The following is a 14456-nucleotide window of genomic DNA, read 5'->3' as shown; positions in this document are numbered from 1 at the left end:
AGCCCTTGGAGCTTGGAAGGAGAGGGGTTAGAGAAGTCTTCTCCAAAGAAGCAATGTTTGACAAGAGGGTCTTTAGGGAAAAGGAAGAGGCATTAGGCTTACTGGGTCCGACGTGACTATGGATCCTGTCCTTATTTAGAAATATATTTTGCTCATCATGGATTTTTGGCATTAATTTTGATCTTTTAAAACGTCGCGCTATAATATTTATTTTGATTACTGAGTTTTTTGGTGCTCTCTTAAATTCTGGACCCAAGGGCACAGTTGGACAAGGGTCCGAGGCTCTCTCCTTAGTACCTAGGGGAAGCCACTCCCCCTCCTTTTTCGTCACCTATGTAATGGGAGAGGAGGTGAGGCAGGACAAGCTCTCCAGGGTTTAATATTCTCCCTCATCAGACACGGACAGCATCTTGCCGGAGTCACACCAACACAACACCCAGAGTCGAAGAAAGGGGCGGTTAGAGTGCAGGCAGAGTAGCCCTCTTTCTGCACACTTCCGCACTCTGTGGCTGTCACCCAATGGGCGGGAAGGCTCGCTGGGAACCCGTCTCATGATTGGCTGGGACGAAGCCATTTGCAGGAGGATGCTCTATCAAAACGCAAAGGCGGATCGCGTCATCAGCGAGCGACGAGAGCCTCAAGAGAGGAGGCCGCGGCTAGGTACAATAAGCTCCCTTCTAATTGGCTCCCTCTTTCGGGAGGGACTGCAATAGCGATGGGGATTCGCTCTCTTCCAGCTCCAGGCTTCGGGTATTTGGAGAGAGGGTGACGATTGGGGAGAAATTTTTAAGTCCCCTATACGTCCCGGAAGTCCTTAGGGGCGGGGCTTCGCCGGTAGGGGGTTGGTCCGAGGGCGGGCCCCTCTTTGGGGGGCGGGATTCTCTGGCGGTCCAGGTGGAGCCGCAAAGCCGTGCTTTCCTAGAGTGTGGGAGGCGGGGCTGGGGCGGAGGCGGGGCTGGGGGCGGGCCCGAGGTTGTGGGCGGGGCCAGAGGCAGGGCCGGAGCGGGCGGGCGTGCAGCGCGGGGCAGGCGCCTGGAGCTGATCCGCCTGCAGGCTGCTGTTCCCGGTTATGGCTCCGCGCTGCTGGCGCTGGTGGCACTGGTCGGCGTGGCCTCGGACCTGGCCTCCTCCCGCCAGGAGCACCCCGAGTAGGAGCAGGGCACCTCTAGGGCTGGATGGGAGCGCGGGAGGCCGGCAAACATTAAGTGTAGGCGTTGGAGCGGAGCTGGGGCAGGGCTGGAGATGGGTGAGACTGGAGGTCTATTCCTGCCGGCGAGATGGGGATGGTGTACAGGGGCGGGTGGGAGCCTGTGGGTCAGATGTGAGGCCTCTAGGTTGAGACTGGGGTCAACAAAGGCGAAAGGGGGAGACCGAGAGGTCCACAGGTGTGAGATGGGGTGAATGGGGGTATCATGGAAGTCTGTGGGGTGGGAGGGAAGTCTGAGGCGAACAGAAGTCTATATGGGCAATATAGGGTTCTGTTGAGGGAGAGGGGTTAGAAGAGGTAAGATGGGGACGTTGTGAGGAGATCTATAGGGGTGAGATTGGGTAATAGGGAGTCTGTTAGAAAGATGTGGGATTCTCTCTGATAGGGTAGGGAAAATGAAGTGTTGTATACAGTAGCTTGAGGTGATGGGGGTTTTGGGGTAGGCCATTGTCGGTGGTGTTGTAAGTTCACGGGTGAGATGTGGGCCTGTGGATGAAGATGCAGCTTTTGGGGGTTCAGGTAAAGTAGGGGACCCCGCAAACACCAAAGCTTTGATGAACAAGAGAAGGAGGGTGCAGGTGAGGATGAAGCTTGGGAAGTTCTAGCTTCTGTAGGACACCCAAGTTGGTTTGGGGTAGGGGAGGGAGTGTTGATTTTGACCTTCCTCTCCTTTCCCTGCCTGGCCCCAGGCTTCCGCCAGCACTTCTCCACACAGGAGAAGACGCCCCAGATCTGTGTGGTGGGCAGTGGCCCAGCTGGTTTCTACACAGCCCAATACCTGCTAAAGGTAAGCCACTTCCTCCTGACTCCCTCCCCCATCGTGCACCTGCTGCTCCAATCCTGGGGGCATGCCTCACCCCCTTTGGTTTTAAGACTGCTCCTGGATGCCTGATGGGAAGGGGCTCCCAGCCCATCTAGGCTGGACAATCCTACCTGCTTCCTCACCTACATCTGGGGCATCCCATGCTAGATCCTCAGGTGAGAGAGGTGGCCAGTGGTCAGCAGCAAGTGGTCAGCTCTGCCTCCTTGGCCAGGCACTCTAGGGAGCTTATGCAGACCTGAGGATGACTTCATCTTCCCTTCTTTCTCCTGTCTCCACTCTGTCCCCAACAACCTGTATCTTGAGCCTACCCCCATCCTCAGATTTCTGTAACTTTACTTACCTTGCTGTACCCTCCTCATCCATAGCTCCAGCCCTCCCCTTCGATTCCGTTCTTTTGGCCTGGCCTCTACCTCTTATCCCTCCTCCCTCCTTCCACCCTTCCCTCCCTCTTCCCCCTGTAAAGGCCAGGTCTCAAGGCTTTCAGTATCAGCCTTGGCAGGCAGGGCCCCAAGGCTGTTTGTTGCACGTGAAATTCCACATTGGACTTTGGGACAGAAGGGGGAAGGGAGACCCAGGTTGACTGAGACATGAGCCAGTGGCTTAGCTTTGGAGGGGCTTCGAGTGTCTGTGGAGTGACAGGAGAAAGGATTATATATTACTTATATAGATGCACAGACACTCGAAATGTAGGGTGACCAACTGTCCTGGTTTGCCCAGGACACAGGGCTTTAGTGCTAAAACTGGGAGTATTTCAGGAAGACCGGGATGAATCAGTCACTCTGCTGAAAAGGGCACTATGCATGTTTCCCAAGCAACACAGGTGAGAGAGCTAATTGCAGTGATGTGCACAGAGTGACCCGAGTCTGTTGGGTTCAATCAGAAACTGTTTCCTGGAGAAGGTGCATCTGGGTTGCATTGAAGAAGGCCACAGGCTGTGGCGAGGGCCTCCCATATGTGGGGAGTCCTCCTGGGATGCAAAACCAGGGACAAGCTGCCCTGTGGGAGAACAGCCTGGCGCCAGGATGGAGACCAGGAGTTCATGGGGCAGAGGAGGCCCTGGAGGACATCATATAAGGGGCATTGTATTAGCTGAGCCTGAAATTTTGGGAAGGATGTTCCAGACAGGGTTCTTAAGGCCCCCTGTGTGAGCAGAGGCTCTAGCCTTTCTTTGTGGGATGGCTGGGGATGGACACAGGTCAGTTACATACAAGCTGATCCTTGCCCGCAGGGAGCTCCATGCCAATGGCTATGCTCCTAAGATGGGACTGTGTGCAGCACGTGTTGGGCAGTGGCACTTAGCTTGAGTCAGGCACCGAGTACAGCATCTCATAGCATCTTCAGGACAACCTGCAAAGCAGGTGTCAAGATTCTTGCTTAACAGGTGAGGATGCAAAGGCTGAGTAAGGTGGTCCGAGGTCCCACTGCTGAGCAAGGAAGGCGCTGGGATCTGAGTGAAGGTGCCCTGCTCTTATGTACCATGCAGAGCCATCCAGTCATTCATTCAATAATCACTTACTGGACACCGATACGTTCCAGGCACAGGCTGCACTGAGAACATGGGGCTGAGGAGGACAGACATGGTCCCTGTGCTCAAGGAGCTAGCATTCTAATGTGAGGGTGGTTGGTTTACAGGGCATTTTGAGGCTCTGATGGGGCCCAGAAACTCGGGTTACAGAGAACGGCCCCTAACCTAGTCTAGAGGAATAGATGTCCAAATTGTAGTCTGAAGGATAACAGGAGATGTCAGGGGACAGAATGGCAGGAGTGTCCCAGGCATAGGGACTGCAAGGACTAAGGCCAGAAGAGGGAGTGAATGGCCCTTCAGGGAAAGGGCAAATTCCAGAAGGTAGGTGGGTGCAGTGAGGGCTAAGGAGATGAGAGTCGAGGCTGAGATGTAGGTGGGACCCAGATCCTGGGGGACTTGGAGGCCACTCCCAGGCTGTGGCCTCAGGCAGTTCTCTGGGTGCCGTCCACAGCTCTCTCCCCTTCATCCCTCGAAGTCTTATTTAAATGCACATTTCTGGGCCTAGCTCAGACCTAATCAAACCCTGGGGCCTGAGGCCTAGGAATGAGCAGTTTTAAACAAACACCCCAGGGGATTCTGGCGCCCACTGCTATAGGTGGTTGGCTTCAATGAAGAATTTTTGGCAAGGGACTGCCAGGACCCCATTTTTTCTTGGAATGCTTCTCTGTCTGCAGGACAGATAGAGGCAGGGCTGGCGGCCAGGAAAGCAGTGGGAGCTGCCGGGGTGGCAGAGAGGAGGAGGAGGACTGGGAGGTTGTGGGACTGATGGGACAGGGTAGGGAAGTCGAGGAGGAGCCCCAGGTTCCAGCTTCTGCACTGGGTGGGCAGTGTGGAAGGGGACACGGGAGCAGAAGGGGAGAAGTCTGGGGGCTGGGGACATGCCTTTAGTCTGGATGGGTTTGAGATGCCTGAGGTGAGGCCGCTGGGGGTCTCAGGTTTGCAGCTTGGGGAGAGGTCTGGCAGGAGAGTGGAGCAAGTCCACGGGCATCTGAGGGCACAGGAAGGAGTGGGTAACACCCCCAGGGAGTGGGTGCCCAGGGAGAAGGGAGGGGCCCCAGATCGGAAGGACTTCAGAGAATGTCCTTGTTAGAGGGGGCACAGCTGGAGGGATGGCAGGAGTCATGGAGAGGTTTCCTAAAGGACAAGGTCAGCCATCTGAGGGTAAATGCGTCCAGCAGATTAGCAATGTGGAGGTGGCCTTGGAGAGAGCATTGCCACCCAGAGCGAAGGATCCATAGGAGGAAGAATGGAAGGCAGGGACGAAGAGGTTGCATTGGGTGGGGTATTGACCACTGGGCTAGGCAGTTTGAACTTCGCCCTGTGGCAATGGGCAGCAAGGCCAGGCTTTTGAACAAGGCAGTGACACACACAGAGTAGTAGTAAGGATGGCTTAGGAGTGACCAAGCCCTCACAGTAGGTTGGTTGTGCTCAGAGCTAAGTCCGTAAGTGCTTAATCATTTAACCTTGAGGGCGAGGCCACAGGGATGTTCTTCCTTGTACTGAGAAGTTAAGAAACTTTCCCCAGGGCACAGAGCCCCCTAGTGGTGGAGCTGGGATTGGCACCCAGGGCTGTTTGACTGCAAGGCCAGAGCCCTTCATGGGTACAGCGTCCTGGGGTCTGAGGGTGGTGGTTTGGGCCGCCCCCTGTGGCTGGCCTGGGATGGAGAGAGGCAGGATGTAGGGGAGGGGGCTGGACTTGGGTGCAGGCAATGACGTCGGGGGAGAAGAGATTTGGACAAAGAGAAAAGATGAGTGTGAGCCTGTGTCGGGCAGGGCGACTGGAGGGAGGGTGCTCCTTTGCTTTCAATTGGGAGGCGTGACAGCAGGTGTCTAGGATGGGGCTGGGGGCCAGGGCATGTCATTCCTGGGAAACTGCTTGCGGCCCAGAGTCTCTCCCCATCCTGACCTCCCGGGCTGTCCGTCGGAGTTTGCAAAGGGGGAGACTGAGACCTGGGGGATCCTGGGACTTGCCAGGGTCATGCAGCCAGTGGTGGCAGAGCCAGACCAGACGTGTCTGCCCAGCCCCCAGCCCTGTGCCTTCTGCATGGCCCCTCGAGGTGCCTTGGGACGACAGTCAAAGTGGAGCCCTGTGTGAGTGAGATTGTTTTTCCTCAGCCTGGGAGCAGGGCCATCTCCAACTCTCTCTGCCCCCCTACCTGCCTTAGCTGTGCCCTCTCCCTGTGCTGCTGGTCCTCTATCCAACAGGCTGGTCCTGGAGACTAGAGCTAAGGCAGCCACGAATTTCAAAGGGTATTTCTCAGGTCCTCAGACTGGCTGGGCATTTCTGGAAGCATTGAAGAGTTGTAGGGAAGGGCTGTGGGTGACACCCGACCCGAGGAGAAGCAGCTGCTCTCCTGCTACAGCTCCAGTGGAGGGGGAAGCTGTAGGCCTCCTCTGTTGGCCAAGGTTCTCACAATCTCCATGGGCTGGCAGTCCTTCTTGAGGTCTGATCTCAGTTCTTCTTGCTGCTTGTGTGGCCCGTTCCCCTTGTCTGGCTCTGTGGGTGGGCGGAGAGTGGAGTGTTCTTTCTCCTTGCAGAGGGTCGAAGCCTCCTGTGTCCTCAGCCCACTAAGCTGAGCTTCCCTGCCTCTCTGGGGAAGGGGAGGGCCCGTGGGACCCAGCCCCTCTCTCCACCCCACCAGCTGCCACCCTCTCCCCCAGCACCACCCCCAGGCCCACGTGGACATCTACGAGAAGCAGCTTGTGCCTTTTGGCTTGGTGCGCTTTGGCGTGGCGCCTGACCACCCCGAGGTGAAGGTGGGTCTCTCTGGGCCTGGAGGGGGGGTGTGGTTGGGAGATTGGTCGAGACAGGGAGGCTCCCTGGCTGGATGGAATGACTTTGGGCCTTCTGGATGTCACCCAGCCTCCATCCTGGGGACACTGCAGGTGAGGGTGGTCCAGGCATGGTCCCTGGAGATGCCTCACCTCCTAACCCCTCCCACTCTGGGGGTGCCCAACAGAATGTCATCAACACGTTTACCCAGACAGCCCACTCTGACCGCTGTGCCTTCTGGGGCAATGTGGAGGTGGGCAGGGACGTGACAGTCCCAGAGCTGCAGGAGGCCTACCACGCCGTGGTGCTGGTGAGTGCAGGTGGGTGGCTGGGAGGGGGAGGCTGGGGCTGCAGCAGGAGGCTGGTGGCCGGGGTGGAAGGCAGTGGCATGAGGCCAGGATGGAAGCTGCAGAGGAAGAGCTGGAAGGGGGCTGCTGGGGCCTGGGGGGGTACTGCCTGGCCCCTCAGTGCTGGCGCTAAGGGCTCTGGGCCTCGGGCCTGCGTTCTTTCATCAGAGCTACGGGGCAGAGGACCACCAGGCCCTGGACATTCCGGGGGAGGAGCTGCCAGGTGTGTTCTCGGCCCGGTCGTTTGTGGGCTGGTACAACGGGCTTCCTGAGAACCAGGAGGTGAGTCTGGGGAGCACTCCTGCAGCCTCTTCCTCCCCTCAGCCAGGGCCAGGGGCAGCCCTTGGATGCCAGAGTAGGGGGCAGCTGCCAGCCAGTGGCAATGAAGGGTGAGTCGAGGAGATGGGAGGCATTGGGTTGACTGAGGCAGGAGGTCTACTGTAGGGGACCTCTGGGGACAGATAGGGCTGGGTCAAGAGGAGCTCAGGTGGTTTGGACTTTCCAAGTGTGGGGGAGCCTGAGAGCATTGCTGGGGACCGGGCATGAGGCATCTGAGGACTGACATTAGCCTGATAGAAGCCACGGCCAGGGAGACCCTACCAAGACCTTTCCTCTCCAGCTGGCACCAGACCTGAGCTGTGACACAGCCGTGATTCTGGGGCAGGGGAATGTGGCTCTGGACGTGGCCCGCATCCTACTGACCCCACCTGAGCACCTGGAGGTGAGTTGGGGCTTGGGGAGTGGAGGTAGAGTCACACCGAGGAGAGGGTGCCCCTGCCTGCAGAGTTCACGCCTGTCCCCTGTGAGCCCAGCCCAGTGCTTCTGTGTCCCTGTGGTGCCCAGGCAGAGTCCTTCTGAGAGCCAATCCCATGAGCTTCCTCTTATACCATTTCCCCCTTCACTTTCTGCACTTCAGTTAAGTGGGACTTTAAAAAAAAAAAAACAACTCTTCAGTGTGCCACAGGACCTTTGCACACACCTTCCCCTCTGGAAACTTCTGACTCACTTCCTGCCAGTTAACGGTTAAAGTTCATCTTTTAGATCTTGGCTCAGTTGTCCCTTCCTCCAGGACTGCCCTGAATAATAGGTCCATTTCCCCTGTACTACCCTCCTCTCATAGACCTGTCTACTTCTGTTTCATAGCATGTTATCCCCACCACAATTTTATACTCATTTATGGGCATTTGATGAGTATCTCTCCCCAGCTTATCAGAAGCTTTGTGAGGGCTGCACCGTGTCTGTCTGGTTCACCTTTGACCACCCCTGTCCGTCCAAGCTCCTTGCGCAGTGCTGGGCACGTGGCAGACGTGCAGTAAATACTTGTTGAATGAAGGAGCGTGGGCCTGGTTTGCTGCTAGTTGGAGCCATTTGCCGAGATGGCAGCAATGCTCCATCTGGCCACCAGGGGGAGCAGCGGTGCAATTTTGGGCCACCAGCCTTCTGGCTCAGGGTAGGGACATGACCAAATGGAGAGTCCCCTTCCCTAGGTCAGTGTCCGATGACTTCAAGGCCCTCCTTTTGTGCCAGAAAACAGACATCACGAAGGCAGCTCTGGGAGTACTGAGGCAGAGCCAGGTGAAGACAGTGTGGCTAGTGGGCCGGCGTGGACCCCTGCAAGTGGCCTTCACCATTAAGGTGCTGGGGCTGGAGGGGGAGGGGGAGGGGTCCCAAGTAGCGGGCCTCCCCTTGGTGGAGGGTGGCAAAGCCCCTAGGAGTAGTTGCTGCCTGGGATGGGAGAGGGGGTGCAGGCAGGGCCCCTGGGGCCCTGTGCCTCCCGTGGAGGAGGCTGGTGGTGGTCGGGCCTGCCTGGACTGGACTCTGGGGCGGCCTCAGGGGTGGGTGGTGTTCTGGGGCTCACCTCCTCCCCCACTCCCTGTCCCCACCCTCAAGGAGCTTCGGGAGATGATTCAGTTGCCAGGAACCCGGCCCATTTTGGATCCAGAAGAGTTCCTGGGCCTCCAGGACAGAATCAAGGGTGAGGGCCCTGGCCTGGCCCCCCAGATACTAGGACAAGGACGGCCTGGGTCAGAGAGGGCTTGGGGAGGGCATGCGGGGAGAGGCTGTGACCCAGGGACAGCCCTGCCACGTTCTGTGTTGCTAACAGAGATCCCCCGCCCGAGGAAGCGGCTGACAGAACTGCTGCTTCAGACGGCCACACAGAAGCCAAGGGCGGAGGAGGCTGCCCACCTGGCATCGGGCTCCCGTGCCTGGGGCCTCCGCTTTTTCCGAAGCCCCCAGCAGGTGCTGCCCTCACCGGATGGGCGGCGGGTAGCAGGCATCCGCCTAGCAGTCACCAGGCTGGAGGTGAGTCCTGTGTTACCCAAAGAGACCCCCAGTCTCAGGCCTCCCCCACCCAGGCCTGGTGTTGCCCACACTCTCCCCAACAGGGTGTCGGTGAGGCCATCCGGGCAGTGCCCACGGGAGACATGGAGGACCTCCCTTGTGGGCTGGTGCTGAGCAGCATTGGGTATAAGAGCCGCCCTATCGACCCCAGCGTGCCCTTTGACCTCAAACTCGGGGTCATCCCCAATATGGAGGGCCGGGTTGTGGATGTGCCAGGTGAGAAGGTGTGGGAAGGCTGGACCCTGAATTATGGGAGGCTGGTGTCTCTTAGTGACTCATTCATTCATCTAGTGACACACTCTGAGAAGCTGCTCCGAGGCAGGCCCTGTCCCAGGACCCCTCCTCCTGGCCCTAAGGGAAGTTCCCAGTCTAGCTGGTACATATGGGACATACGTCTGGTCATCAAGTCATTCAGCAGACATTCTGAGGCCTGCCCTGCGCTAGGCTCCGTGCATGGTGCTGGGATTGGAGACTAATAAGGCAGCCCCTGTCCTCAGGGCACCTCCAGTCTGGTTAAATACCCACATGCCCACACAGTCATTAATTCATTCAGTGAACACTTACTAAGGGCCTGTTCCAGCTCCCACCCTCAGGGAGCCCTTCATCTGCCGGGCAAGCGAGGGCAAGGGTGGTGGCATGGGGAAACAGGTGGAGAAGAGTCCAGGGCGGTGGGCAGCGGCCACAGCAGGCTCGGCTGCAGGTCTGCTGGAGACTCGGGGAGCACGTGTGCACGTATGTATAGGTTGGGGCGTGGGCTCGCCAGAGTGGTATCCAGTCACCTCCCTTTCCTTACCCCTCTGTCACCCCTCTCAGGCCTCTACTGCAGCGGCTGGGTGAAGACGGGACCCACAGGTGTCATAGGCACAACCATGAATGACAGCTTCCTCACGGGCCAGATGCTGCTGCAGGACCTGAAGTCCGGGCTGCTGGCCTCTGGTCCCAGGCCTGGCTCTGCGGCCATCCAGGCCCTGCTCAGCAGCCGAGGTCTGGGCCCTGATGCTGAGGTCCTGGGAAGGGGGTGGGTGGCCCCTCTTTTGGAGGGAGGTATTCTGGGGCGCTTGAAGGAGATGGTAGTGACAGTGACTTGTCTTCCCTCTGCTTCAGGGGTCCGGCCAGTCTCTTTCTCAGACTGGGAGAAGCTGGATGCCAAGGAGGTGGCCCAGGGCCAGGGCTCTGGGAAGCCCCGCGAGAAGCTGGTGGACCGGCAGGAGATGCTGCGGCTGCTGGGGCGCTGAGCCCAGATCCCAGCCCCTGGCAGAGAAGGGGCAGGCAGAGGTCCCCAGTCGGTCCGAGTGGGACTCTGCAACCCAGCTGCATCACTGCCTGCCCTAGCTCATGCAGGGGCTTGGCTGCATCTCTTCCAGGGGCCTCTGAGTACTCCCTCTTACCAGAAGGTCGCCTTGCCAGTGTAGGTTTAGCTTTCAGCAAGGAGGTGACCTCAGTTAGGGGTGGGTGGAGGTGCGGGCTGACCTTACTCCCTCCCACCTCTCCTGCTGGACTGTGGAGGGTCACGAGATTGGGAACATGCTTGAAATAAAACAGCTGCAACCAAGGGCCTTAGTTGATGTGGGGCTTCTTTTGGGCAGGGGTCACCTTCTGGCGGCATCTCCCCTGTGGTCACCAGGTGGCGCTGCAGAGGGCACCCTGCTGAGGGGTGCTCAAACCTCTTGGGGGTTCGAGGGGATTTGGCAGCCTGGCCTGGATCGCTCACCCTCCCTTCCTGGGCTTGGCCCTGCTGCTGCAGTGGCCTGCCTGTGTTCTGCTCACGCTGCGGGCACCCGGACAGTGACCCCAGCCTGCCTGCTCTGTTGGTCCCACCGCCTGGTGCCCTCCCTGGTTGGCCCCTCCCCGCCCCGTACAATCAAACCAGAAGAGAAAACGTGGGAGCAAGAGGACTGGGCAGGCACCGTGGCTGGGGTCCTCCCGCTCTGCTCCCAATGCCTTTTCCATCGGTTTCCAGCCAGATCCAAGAGCCTTTTAAAGATAGTTCCTCAGTCTCCTGTTACGCTTTGCAATGTACAAAGCGTGTTCATGGTCTTTTATGGAGGCCCCCAAGATGCTGGGCCTGCTTTATAAACAGGGGGATCCCCGAAATTAACTGCCCCAAGGTCACACAGCACTTGAGCTGGGGGCTCCAACCCACGGCTCTGGACAGGCTGGTGGTTTTGCCAAGGCTGCATTGTCCCGAGCGTCGGGTCTGCAGACACTGTCCTGGAGAGGGGAGAAGGGACCCGGGCGTCCGGTGCACGGGCCGGCAGCGGGGGGAGGCGGGGCGGGGCGGAGGCGGCGGGCCCCGGCGGGGCGGGCCCTCGCGGGCGGCGGCAGGCGCTCAGCCACAGTCGGCTGGCGAGCCCTGGGAGCCGGAGGCGCGGCGCGCAGCCCAGCCCGGGACGGAGCCGGGCGCCGAGCGGGCCACGGAGGGGCGCGGGGCGCGGGGGCGGGCCTGGGTCAGCCGGCCAGGCCGCCCTCCCACGCCCGCCCCGCGGCGCCAGGGCTCAGGCGCCCGCCGAGCTAGAACCGAGCGCGCCAGCGCGCAGCGGCCGGGCCGGGACGCCGGGACATGCACCGCGCGGGAGGCAGTCGGCGCGGACTCGGGGCGCGGGCGCAGCGCCCCTTCCCCCCGGTGAGTGGCGGGCGGGGGGCGCCAACTTCGTCGCTAACTTGAGTCTGGGCTCAGGCGCGGCGCGGGCAAGGACGGTGGAGACAGACGCGGGACACTGGGGGGAGTCGGGCCAGCGCAGGACTGTCGGGCGCAGGGAGGGGGCGGCCGGGACCCTCGGGAACCCGGCCTGGGGTTGGGACCGGGCGGCGGGAGAGGAGGCGAGGAAGAGAGGCCGAGGAGACAGGCGCGCGGCGGACGCGAGGGAAGGACGCGGGTGAAGCGCCCAAGATGTTCGTCCCCAGGGTCGCTGAGCCCTTCTCCTCTTACGTGGCGCCACGGCAGCGCTGGGCAGGGGGCGGCGCGGGGACGCGGAGTCTGGGTGCCGGGCCCCCCAACTGTTGCTGTTGGAAGCCTCTGGGGCCGGGAGCGGGGAGCGGGGCAGGGAGCCGGCGCCGCAGATGGGTTTCCCCAGAGGGAGGGATACTGGAGAGGGCACGGGGCGAGAGGACGAAAGGGGGCTGTGGCGGCTCCCGGAGGAGCCGGGGCCCCTGGTTCCCCCAGGGCTACTGAGCACCTGCTGCGCACCTGCCTGCGTCCCCCGACTCCTCCACCCGCTGTGAGTCCCAGGGTTCTTCCCCTCCAGCTCTCCTTCCTTTCCTCTGCCCCAGGTAACTCTCTCTTCTGTGGCCCCAGGGAATCAGAGCGGGCCTCTGGGGTGGTGGCATCGTCCAAATGCCGACCAGCCCTGGCTCCCAGGCTCCGAGGGCGGAAGGGAAGGGCGGGCCAGGAGGGCGCTGGGAAAGCAGGACCGGCGTGCTGGGCCCTGGCCGCCGCTCCAGCCAGCTGCTCTGGTCTCTGGGGGGCTTGGACTAGGATCCCCGACGGCTAGGAGGGGAAGCCCCGACTCTCCTGTTCATGCCTAGGCCTAGGCGGGCCAGGCGGGGACGTCCGGAGGAAGAGGAGGCACCCCCAGCAGCCTGAACCTCCCCCCAGCGGTGCGTTCCGCCACCCTTCGGAGGTTCTGGTTCGAGGCGGAAGTTCCCGCCAGGCCCTGACGCTCACCCCATTCGCCCACCCTGTTTCCCAGCCCTGGTTGCCCAGCGGGACGTCTGGCTCGGTCCCCAACCCTCAGATGGTGACGCAGTTCTGGCTCAGTCCCCCAACCCGGGCCACGGGAAAAATGAGGAAAGAAACTTATTTGGGGAGTGTGCCATCCCTCTGGCTCTATTTCGAAGCCCGTCCAGTTCCTGGTCGTGCCAGTGGCTTTGAGCCTGTTCCCAAACTCAAGAATAAGAACGTGAAAGGGGCAGGTAGGCAGGAAACGGGACTCCTGGGTTCGCTCCAGGCCCTAGGGCAGGCCTGGACCGTTTCCCGGCCCCTAGCCCGCCTGCCGGGCGAGCTGCGCCCTCCCCCACCGCGGGGCTTGAGGTCGCGACCCAGCGTCGGGAGTGCGGGTGGGGGCCCGGGAGCGGAGCACGCCCGCGGGGGGCAGCGGCGAGGCGGGGGGCGCCGGGTGCGTGGTGCCCACTCCGGCCGCCAGGAGGCGTGGCTCGGGTCTCCGCGCCCGGAGTCGCCGCCGCCGCCGCCACCGCATCGCGAGTGTCCTTGAGCCGCGGGTGACGGTGGCTCTCGCTGCTCGCGCCCCCTCCTCCCGCGGGGGGAGCCTGATGCCACGTTCCCTATGAATTATTTATCGCCGGCCTAAAAATACCCCGAACTTCACAGCCCAAGTGTAAGAGATTCCTGCCGAGGGGAGGGGGCGGGGCGCCCCCGGGGGGCCCGGGCGGGATCAGCGGGGAGCCGGGGCCGTTAGGCTTGGGGGAGCGAGGACTCGCTGCCCCCACCAGTGGGAGCAAGGCAGAAGGGCAGTCCTCCCCTGGCGCCTGGGGTCGGGCTTTGGCTGGGCAGAGGGAGGAGGGAAACCCGACGGCAAAGGCGGGCCGCTCCCTCAAAGGACAGTGGGTCCAGAGGGGCCGCTGGTGCGTGGGGCCGGCTCCTGGGACCAGGGCTCCTAGTCTGGGAGCCGGAGAGCCGTCAGCACCTCGGGTGTGTGCACATCTGTGTTGGGGAGCCTGCCTGAGATGTGGGGAGCAGGGTGGGGAAGAGAAGGGCCCTAAGCACGTGGCTGTCCCCAGCCCTTCAAGGTGATGCTGAGTGTCCCGGAGGACTGACCATGGCCATCCTGTCCCGGACATTTTGGGGATCCCAGTGTTTGTGAAATATTAATTTAACCGCTGTTTGTAGAAGGATGGAGACCCTGAGTGGGTGCTCAGAAGTCTCTGAGACCCATGTGCCCCCAGTTAACCCACAGTGCAGTGTGGGGAAGGGGCACTTCTAGGGCAGATGCCTGCCACAGGGCAGAATGGAGGTGGCCGCTGCAGGGACCCGGCACTGAGCTCCCAGCCCAGGAGAGGAGGTGAGGGGAGTGGGAAGGAGGCAGCGGGCCCAGCTGGGTCAGAGCCTGATGGCTCAAGGTAGGTGCCCTCGGGCAGAGGTATTTAGGTTGGTCCCTGAAGGACAGTAGACTTGTCTCAAAGAGGACATTCCAGCCTGGGGTACAGCAGGATCAAGGGCTGGAGGATAGGGCGGAGTGGGGCAGTTTGGCCATCAGACTGGCAGGGTTGTGGGGTCCACAGAGGGGAAGGGTGTATGGGCCCCTGTCCGTGGGACTGAGGTGTCTGGACTTCATCCGTGGGCACTAGGGAGCAGCTGTCCCATTTGAGGAGGGGTGCAATGACCAGAGGAAAGGTGGGGCAGGCAGGGGGGGGGTGGATGGGAGTGGGGAGGTGGGAGGCCAGGGGGAGGCGAGAAGGGAGGTGGGTCAGGGCAGGGTGGA

The 14456-nt window shown here is 61.0% G+C and overlaps 1 protein-coding gene across 1 annotated transcript; it reads left to right on the top strand.

The window, feature by feature from the left end:
* Positions 1–987: 987 nt before the first annotated feature.
* FDXR (ferredoxin reductase) lies at positions 988–10568 on the top strand. The gene is made up of 12 exons (XM_012778748.2): positions 988–1148; positions 1897–1994; positions 6217–6312; positions 6516–6638; positions 6844–6957; positions 7295–7396; positions 8203–8310; positions 8566–8650; positions 8780–8979; positions 9063–9234; positions 9832–10002; positions 10123–10568. Exons 1-12 carry the CDS (start codon positions 1070–1072, stop codon positions 10251–10253), a joined length of 1479 nt encoding a protein of 492 aa, XP_012634202.2. The 5' UTR covers positions 988–1069; the 3' UTR covers positions 10254–10568.
* Positions 10569–14456: the final 3888 nt, after the last annotated feature.

The sequence above is a fragment of the Microcebus murinus genome, chromosome 18 (genome assembly GCF_040939455.1).
Source record: "Microcebus murinus isolate Inina chromosome 18, M.murinus_Inina_mat1.0, whole genome shotgun sequence".
Classification (NCBI taxonomy): Eukaryota; Metazoa; Chordata; class Mammalia; order Primates; family Cheirogaleidae; genus Microcebus; species Microcebus murinus.
Note: the sequence above shows the minus strand (reverse complement) of the source record. Positions and strands in the feature narration are given on the sequence as shown.

Bases quoted from the DNA above. Each gene is read 5' to 3' on its own strand.
- FDXR (XM_012778748.2), top strand. From the start codon at position 1,070: ATGGCTCCGCGCTGCTGGCGCTGGTGGCACTGGTCGGCGTGGCCTCGG. The intron at 6,313-6,515 runs GTGGGTCTCTCT...GGTGCCCAACAG, and splicing joins CTGACCACCCCGAGGTGAAG to AATGTCATCAACACGTTTAC. The intron at 8,980-9,062 runs GTGAGTCCTGTG...TCTCCCCAACAG, and splicing joins TAGCAGTCACCAGGCTGGAG to GGTGTCGGTGAGGCCATCCG.